A 9,935-nucleotide genomic window follows, 5' to 3' on the forward strand; every position below is an offset into this window, starting at 1 on the left:
GTATGTATGTATGTATGTATGTGTGTTTTATGTATGCATATGTTTGTGTGTCTTGTATGTATATATAACTAAGATGATATGTAAAACAAATCTAATATTAAACCATTGATAGATATTAAATGTTAAAACAAAAATTTTAACTTTCTTAATTTAAAAATAAAATTCAAATTTATAAAGAATTTTTTATGAAAAATACCATCTGCTTATATATTAAAAGAGCATAAGCTATATATCTTTAAAAATGAAAAATAACATAATAATTTTTTACTTTATTGTTTCCAAACTCGATAATTTACTCTACATTGGTAACAGTAGAAAAGTTTCAATATGAGATGAAATTAATGGCTTTATGCCTTTGCTGCGACTTTGTTTTCCGTAAGCGCAAATGGGTTTTTCTTTTTTGTATGGACCATTCTTCTTTTTGCTTTTTGCAAACATTCCGATATTCATTACCACAAAAATGTATAAACATAAGGTTTATCGTTACGAGGCGTAACAGCTTGTGCCACCCTTTCTTATTGATATCAAAAATTTCTGGCGAAGGCATTCAATATAATGAAAGCATTTATGTTAAAGCTAATTGGTTTCTTTTGCTAACTAAATATACCACGTGTTGCACACTACATAGATAGCTGTTTACGTCTTGAAGCGAATCACAATTTGATTTCAATTGTCAGTGTATTGTCGGGTGTTTCACGACAAATAGCACAAAATTGCAGAACTTTTTTTCAGATAGATATCGTAAGTTGTTTGCGAAAATATATTGAAATGTTCTGATTTTTATACGCATCACTGTAAGATGGGGATATAATCATTTTGTGTATTTTCTTTTCATAATATACGTAACACCCAAAAGGAGACTTCAGAGACCATATAAAGTATATATATTCTTAATCAGCGGGAAATGCTGAAATTGATTTACCCATGTATGTCCGTCTATGTGTTGTTTGTTATTGGCACTTTCTTGCTCGCAAAAATTGAGATATTGACTTCAAATTTGGTAGAAATAGTGCAAGTTTCCGCACACTGGTTGGCATTGAAAATGGTTTAAATTAGTTAGAGCAGAAGCCCGTAGTGGAGCATAGACTGAATACAACTCCGTTTTTCCTAACAATAATTTTTGGATTTTTGCTCGTTACTCTAAAATTATTAAAGTTAGAAAGCTGAAATTTTTTTCCATTTACTTAACGAATCACTCTACTCTTTCGATCTACAAATGGAACCAATCGCCCATGCTTTTTTCACTTCACTTTTTTGATGTTTTATGCTTATTTTTTATCATACGGCAAACAATGTTTAAGCATGTTTAAAACTATTTGGTATGTTCCTCAAATGGACATAAGTTATTTGCCTACAAATAGATTAATTCTAAGATGATTATGGTAGACATAGCGATAAATTTTTTCTTTATAATACCATCGATGTGGGTATCAAATAAAATAACTTGGAGAGTAGAATGCAGAAAGCATAGGTGGTGGGTAGGCAGGCAGGCGAGAATTGGTCTACGCCGAGTATAACTTTCTTGTTTGTTTATTTTATTTATTTTTTTTTTTTTTTGCTACTTTTAGTTTCCTAACGAAAGCAAATGTGATGGCGAGACGCATGAAACCCCGTTTCAAGGCCATATGGCCGGCAAGTTAATTCTCTTAAAAGCCTCAAATGGACCAAATTTATTTTATCCAATGCGCGTTCTTATTTTTAAAATAGAATTGAAAATCACTCTAGTGTATAACTTGCACTCATCTTCTCTATTCTTTTCCTTGTTGCCGGCTTACTTTCATTCAATTATGCATTCGGCGTCTTACGGATCGTTGAAGATATTATTTTTTTAAATTCGCCTTTTTATTCTATTGTCGTAATTTCCTAGGCCAAGAATTGAATGAAATTGAAAATGTCAAGTCTTTTAGTCTATCGCTTTTGAAGACCATTGAGAAATGTCCGTCAGAAATTTCAACTATCCGATCATTTATTACGCAAAACACTAATTTTCTTCTTCTAATAGTTTCGCAAAGGTACAGCATTTCTGTAGATAGATGCTTTGGAAGGGTGTAGTGTGCTTAAAATTGATAAACATAACGTTAGCGAAACTTAAACTGTTACCATTTAAGTAAAGCTTAAAATTTTATGTTCCTTTGGAAAGCAAATCTTTATTAAAACTTAAGAAATATGGTTTCAAAATTTCAAATCAACTTTAGATTTCATCAAATATTATTTATTATTAGGAAAATTGATCGTTTTTAGAGTAAGCAATAAAAACGAAAACAGTCTACTGCTACGGAAAGGAAGGTAACTACACAAGAACTTTCACTAGTAACGATTCAGGAGAATATCTAACTAACACGGTTTAGATTTTGCAAGATTTTCGCAATAAATTAATTGCATCTTTAAATATTCAAAAAAAAAAAAAAAAAAAAAAAATAATAATAATAATTGTAATAATAATAATAATAATCGAAAATTATTTTCTCTCTTAACAACTACACTAAGACAATTTGCTTTTCTTTTTTCGTTTTTTTTTTTTTTGTTTTTAAAAAATCCATAGTTTAACTTAATATTTAATAATAAATTGTGCGAATATATAAAAAATGAATTTATTTACAATTTTTCCCATTAAAAGTTAAGGAATATATATATATATATATAATTAAGTTATATATTAAACGCATGCAAACTCGTCACAAACATTTGCCAACCAAAATTTTTAAATTCGATTTTGAAAATTACACTAAAAGCGCATTCTTTCTTATTATCCAGCAAAACATTTTAAAGTATATTTGTTAATAGATTAACAAAAAAAAAAAAAAAAAACAATAAGAGATACATTTAAAAGTCGCGTACCACTGGCCAATAGAAAACACCACTTGATTATTACTCGCAGTCTAAACAATAATAAAAACATTTTATTTGATCTATAGACAGGAGATGCTACATAATACCACGTCAATAATAGATAAGTGATGATAAACAGTTTAAAATTTTCAATTTTATTTAATAAATTAAGAGCTGGAATGAACAGCAGTTTTAATCTTGATTACTTGAATTGCCTTGAATTGACTCGAATCAAATAAAATTCGATCACACAATGCACAATTCGGAACCGCGTGTAGATGATACTTAGATGAGATTGAAGAAAATTTCGAATTAAAGCTTTTCAAAACCAGATATCAAATGAGAAGGGGTTTGAATATCTCTCGAATCTTTACAATTAAAATGGCATAGCATTTCTTAGCCTTTATAGGAACTAATCGCGTTAAGTAATTCATGGACTTATGACTTAAAAATTTCTTATCGAGTAAAGGTGAAATTTTGCGTACCGTTTCTGGTAAGCTTTTTGCTTAATTTTTATAAGCATTATTTCGGTTAAAAAAAAAAAAAAAAAAAATGGTTTCTGCTGACATATATATATGTAAAAATAAAACGAAAAAATTTACTATTGTCAAAAATGATTAATAATAATAATAATAATAATAATAATAATAATAGTAAGTGAAGCGTTTTGTACAAACTTTCAAGTTTCCAAAAAAATTTTCTATGCGGAAATGTTCAAAGTGCTCTACGCGGTAACGACTTTTACTACAAACTATTCGGGAAAGGCAATGAAATGCCTTAGGACTCACTCTTACTTGGTTTGCTGGACGAGATTAAATGTCAGGAAAATGAATCAATTTCTTATCCTAATAGACTGGGCCTCCTTATGAGGCCTGTTGTTCGTTCTGGCTCGTGAAAAGTGACAAATGCTTTAAACGAATACTCGTTGGCAGTTTTCTATCCTTTTTGGCGAAATGATCGTTTATATATCATAAAGTACTAGGCATTGCCGAAATGACGTAAATCTTCCAGATTTAACCGAAATAGGTTCTTCACAAATCCCGGTACTGGCAAAATAAGTACGTTAGGTACTATCAAGTGGATGTGATTTTTCTAGATTTAAGAATCCTTAATAATAACCCTTTGGAATCACTAGTTTTGCTGGATATAAAAAAGCCGAGCTATTCTTAAAATATTGCATCAAATTAATATAATAATAATAATAATAATTATTATTATATTGCATAATATATGTTTATTATTATATTAAAAAAATAATAATAATAATAATAATAAAATAAAATAAACAACTGTGAAAAAAAGTAGTCATTTAATGATGAAAGTAATGATTCACAAGTAATATCTCTCCTCCTTTCATTAAGATTTTTTTTCTTTTTTGTTAAGTTTCATTTATTATATTTAGTTTATTTATTATGTTTAATAAAAGTTTTTAATGCGTTATGTAGTTACGAAAATCTTTAGTTTTGATTGCATTTAATTGCAGTTTTACGAAACGTTTATTAACTCTAAAATACTCTTCTTTTATTATTATTACTGTTTTTATAAGAAAAAAAAAAAAAAAAAAAAAAAAAAAAAAAAAAAAAAAAAAAAAAAACAAGAATTATTATTGTATTGTATTCATGATGCTGACGTCGATGATCTTAACGATGGTTAAAGTTGATCGATCATATTAACGGTTTTTTTGTTTTTCTTCTTTAAACAATTCGGCATTTTTTTGACTTTACGTTAGTCGTATTATATTAATTTTTTTTAGGTTTCACCTCGAAATGTTTTGATGATTATGCAAAAATGCTTGCGTATGCGTGAATTATTTAATTTAATAATTGTTCTGGTGTTGTGTGGTTTCTCTACGCTTTATTTATTTATTTATTTATTTTTGTTTTTTCTTTCCTATTTTATAGTATATTAGTTTTCGAATTTTTTTTTGTTTTCTGTTTTTCCATGCAATGAATATCTAGTGAGTTATTGAATTCGCTTGTTTTTCAATTAATTTTAAAAATATTTTTAAAATATACTTATGTAAGTAAAATCTATGTATGCGTGTATGTATAAGGAGAGTAAAGCTTAAAGAAAGTCAATCTTTTTTTCATATTCACTTGTTTCGCTCTACTTTACTTATATATTTTGTTTTTTGCTGCTGTTGTTATTGCTGTTGTTGTTTTGTTGTTTGTTGTAAATTTTTTGTTAGTATTTTGCTAGTCTTGTTGTTTGTTTGTGTGGTAAAATTGTGCTCCCGTTTCCCCGTTTTACGACTCGTCCTCCATCGGTATATCGAATAGCTCGGCAAATAGCGGAGGCAAACGCGGTTTAGTCATACGCAACCAACCACAATGGGCATTATGTTTGGCGCCCAATGAACGCAACTCTGGTATCTTAGCTTCGAGAGCAGGCATTAATTGTAGCGCTTGTGTCGAAGCATTCCGAGAACGTACGATCTGCACTCGCAACGCTTCCGTGATACGTTCTCTTGTACGTGCTATCATTTTTGATTCAGATATACCAGGTCGATCCGAAGCCAACAATACCATGGCCGAGAATAAACCAATCTCGGTATCACTTAAACCGTAAACGTTGAGGGTATTGGCGAAATTGAATAACGACACCACAAAATCGGTCTAAATCGGTTATAGATAGATACGTAAAAATATATGCAAGCGTATAACGAAAAAAATGTTCTTACATCATATATAATCTCTAACTGTTGTCGCGTCAGATAGGTGCCATCATCAAATGTAAGCGTAGAATCCTTAACCAGACGGGCTACATGGCTAAGCCACGTTTCAAAGAAACCCATTTTAATGAGTATCAATTGATCGTCTTGGGTAAAATCACAGAAGCCAGGTAAACGCTTAGCGAACTCGACAACACGCTGTACGCCGGGCGTAACACGAGCTGCATACTGCTGCCAAAGCCAGATTTTTTGAAACTCCAAGCTTTCCGACACTGACGACATCAGCTAAATTACAACATAAAGGTAAATAGCAAAAAAAAAAAATGAGAAGAAAAGGAAAAAAAAAAAACAGAATTTTCATATGACAACAATTAAAAGAATATCTTCGCAACAATCATACTCCATTTGGTGGGACATTTAAAGATCGTCTCATCAATTCCCGCGTCTGTTCTTCAGTGTACGAACAATTTAAGCGATGCGCTTGCGATACACACATTATAACGTCGTATACGGATAATTCGGTAGCTGGGCTGGCCATCATGCCGTCATGGTTCTCAACACTATTCAATTGCTGGGCGTTTAAGCCGCCAACGCCGGCATTCGCTGGACCGCCGAGACCATTATTATTTGTATTGTTGTTATTATTCGTGGCGCTGCAGCCGCCACTTAATTCTGAGGGTGATGATGCTATGGAACACATTTGTGGAGTCTGTGGTGTATTCGGTGTTCCCGGTGTGCTGACACGCCGCAAATCACACGAATTTACTGTTGCGATTGCCGCTGCTGTTGCCGCTGCTACTGCTCCTGTGGTAGCGGTGTTTGCTGTGGTAGTGTCGTCTGTGGATGATGGCGTTGTACCGCCATTCAGCTCACGCGAACGTTTTGGTACACGACCATAACGCACAGCTGCAAAACAAATAGATAAACAAAAAAAAATAAATAAATAATTGAAACGAAAAAAAAAGGTGGCAAGAAAACAACACATTTGCGTAAATATCTAAATATCTAAGATATTATTTTTAGGCAATAATCGGGTTTTAGTATATATCCATCCCACTTACACATTTACAGATAGCTTTTCACAATTCTTTAGTCTTTAAAATCAATTTAAGCTTGTCCGTCCATATGTGTGCCATCTGTGTTATATCCGCGGTAAACATTATGTTGATCGCAAAAATGGAGTTATCGGCTTCAAATTTGACAGAAACAATTGGAGGCTCGTACAAATGCGAAATCGATCATACGACACACACCCATACAGAGAAAAATAAAATGAAGCGAAACCCGCTGTTTTTAAAAGCAACAACAAGTGGGTGTTCACACATTATTTATAACAACGAGATGTATTGAGTATAATCTGATCCCAATTACATTAGTTTTAATATGTTCTTCATTTAGCTTACATTACGAAACGTATGCAGAAGTTTTGATTATAAATTTCAGTTGTTCAATAATTTGCTAACAATCCTCGTATTATGAAAAACTTATGCACTCATACGTATCTATGTGTCTACCGACAAAGAACAACAAACGAAATGTACATAGTCTACAAACGTTGGCATAGAGATATACAGACAGTCATACAAACGTATGTATATGCACTTTCATTCTCAAAGCGTATAAAAATAAAGAATTATGTTAGAATGTAATAGTGACAGTTTGAAAAAGTGAATTTTTTACGCTCGGCGAGCCAAATTAGTTGAAATTGGAATTATTCGGTCTTAGTACTATCTTATATACACATAATATATATATATATATTATATATTATGTTTTTATACGTAACTCAAATGTGTCGGATTCGTTTAATTTACTTATGCGAACACATTCACACATCCATAGCAAAATATATGTACAAAAATATTGTATCGGAATCGTGTTAGAATTGTTGCATATTTTATGCCGTGTTGTATCGAAATTGTGCTCTGCCATTACTGTGTTAAGCTAGGCATGCCTGAGATATACCGCTGCATACAGTTTGCGTCAAAGGCTGGCAATACGGTTAAAGAACAATTCATTGCAACGGTATGTTCTTTGGTGCATGTCTTGGCGTTGGCAATGAGAAGGGCTGATCAATCAATCGTTCAGAAAGTGAAACAACATAAACTAAAATTTCGAATTTCATCTATTTTTGATTGACTATTCGATGGGGAGATGAACTATGCTTTGATGAGAAGCATAGATGTGCCGAAACTCTCACCTCCCAGCGGTGATCCCCGGGCAACGGCTTCGGCCGGCTAAGAAGAGTTTAAGGTTTTGGGCTGCTAACTCGGCGACGAGTTTCTGAGAGATGGTGGAGGGGTTGGCTGGAAGAAGAGCTCTTACTCAATAAGCTAGTTACTACCGAGGAAATATATTGAATGGTATTTAAGTACAATGAAGGTAGTAATCTAGCGAGTGCATGGTAGAGTGCATTAGACTAGGCTACCATGTTCAGTGCAATACCCGAGACCTATATATCTTGAAGAAAAGTAGTTCACTTGGGGCTGGCAACCAGGAAAGTATGGAGAATCCGAAGCAAGTACGGTTGTTTTTAACAACCGCCCAAAGTATGCCATAAGGCTTTGCAAAACAAACTGGGAGCCACGGGGGTCAGGAAGCTCGCCTCACAAAGCCACGTATGCCTGCGGGTATATGATGGACTTTGTCCTTAAGTCGTAATAAATAAATAAATTAATTATACTATTAATGCAAAAAGGAATTGACGGACGGCCTTCCCTTTGGCCGATTGATAGAAAATGTCTGGTAAATTAATTAATACATGCAAAAATGGAAAAGGGATATGACGAATAAGTTTTCCCCTTTTACCTATTTTTACTTTTGAACACATGTCACGGATGCCTGCGGGTAATGGTGGTAATTGATCAACAGCACAGTGGAAGCCTTATGGCGGAAGCAGTCAGTTGATCAATTTGTGAGTCCTGACTGCTTGGGTGCGGCCCTTCGGGGAGTACTCGTGGTGGTTGTGGTTGGCGAGTTCCTAGCTAAAATGGAACAATTGCGTGCAGCTAGGCCTCGCCATTCACCAGAGTGGGGTTTATTGTTCCATACACAATAAACTGTTCTGGACTCTGGTGCTGTTTAGGCCCCTACTCTGTGGGGATTGTCTAACTCGCCAGGGGGCGTAGTACGCTTAAAAGTGGCTTGGGCCACCGTGGGGTTAAGCCTTTCAGGCAGGAACCCACGTTAAACCCTTGCTACAAAATTCTGACTATTCGATTCGTTTTCCAGCTCAATACAATTTTTTTGTTTTTAGTCAATTTCTCTCTCTCATAAGATTCGCTATATACTAATTTACAGCTGGGATAATTTGTTTGAAACGGAGAAAAAAAACACTATAGTGATCCAAAGTATGGAATTAATACCCCATACCATTTCACTTAATGCATGTATTGATTTCATCATAGGGCATTACGTGATGGAAGTGGTCGAAGAAGTGACTTCGAATCACAACTAATAATATTTTCATTAGCGCTCGTCCTTGAGCCAAAACACGTCGGTATACCGAATTTCTGAATAGATCGGTATGGATGTTGCCTACATTCACACAAACTTTATACATCCTTGTGTCGCAAATGATGTAAAGTACAAAAAAAAACATCAACTCTATGAGTTCATGAAAGAGGATTTTCAAATAATTTTGTGTGCCGCTGTCTTTATGAGCTGCGTGACAAAGCTCAGTCTGTTTTATCTCTTTTAATACCAATGCAAGCTTGTAGTAGTAAATCATATTCTCATCCTGTTTTATATTAAATCGATGCATAATACCAGCTTTGATGAATTGCTACCGACATCGAAAGCAATTTCGATTCTAATATAGTTTTCTTACAATTTTAATAGACGTCTTCCGTGAACAAATTTCTTACATGTAATGTTATGTTCATGTCGATCCCATATGTTCGATAAAGTGAAACGCTTCTGATCTCAGTTAAGTTCAGAAAAGTTAATTGCTGGTTTACCAAAACTCAATCATGAATCTAAGCAGTCGCCACTGAATTGTTTGCAGCTCTTCGAACTTCTCAATTAATATGTGCCCAAAATAACGTTTATTTCGTTGCAGAAGTTTAAAATTGTTCTACCTTTTTATTTTTTCGAGATATTTTGTCGATTGAATTGTCAATCAAAGAATTTGCGATATCACTTTGGAGTCCATAGTGTGTTTAAAATGGGGTTGACGGTGAAACGTGTCAAAAATAATCGATATCCGAGCTAAGCATGTACGCCAGGAGATAGGTGAGAAAAATTCTGAATGAGTGCACGAGAACTCACAAAGACAACGGAACTTGTGTTTGAGGTGCGGCTCTTATGTAAGATTAACTTAATATTATACAAGCACAGCTTTACGATCCGAACAGCATCGCAGTATAGCGTAAAATATTTAGGAAATTTCGAAGAAAATGCGTCAGGAGTGTTATAAATTCTAGAAGTTTCATTT

At 33.5% G+C, this 9,935-nt stretch overlaps 1 protein-coding gene across 6 annotated transcripts in view; it reads right to left on the reverse strand.

The window, feature by feature from the left end:
- Window positions 1-4,424: 4,424 nt before the first annotated feature.
- LOC119644996 (ecdysone-induced protein 78C) overlaps window positions 4,425-9,935 on the reverse strand; it is a 78,977-nt gene continuing 73,466 nt past the window's right edge. For all 6 annotated transcript variants that reach the window (XM_038044740.1, XM_038044739.1, XM_038044743.1 and 3 more), the window contains 3 exons: window positions 5,901-6,406; window positions 5,510-5,785; window positions 4,425-5,444 (listed from right to left, as the gene is read on the reverse strand). In XM_038044740.1, the coding sequence (XP_037900668.1) occupies window positions 5,076-5,444; window positions 5,510-5,785; window positions 5,901-6,406 (1,151 nt within the window). In that variant the 3' untranslated portion in view covers window positions 4,425-5,075. The remainder of the gene's footprint in view (window positions 5,445-5,509; window positions 5,786-5,900; window positions 6,407-9,935) is intronic.

Source organism: Glossina fuscipes, unplaced genomic scaffold, assembly GCF_014805625.2.
Source record: "Glossina fuscipes isolate IAEA_lab_2018 unplaced genomic scaffold, Yale_Gfus_2 1, whole genome shotgun sequence".
NCBI classification, from domain to species: domain Eukaryota; kingdom Metazoa; phylum Arthropoda; class Insecta; order Diptera; family Glossinidae; genus Glossina; species Glossina fuscipes.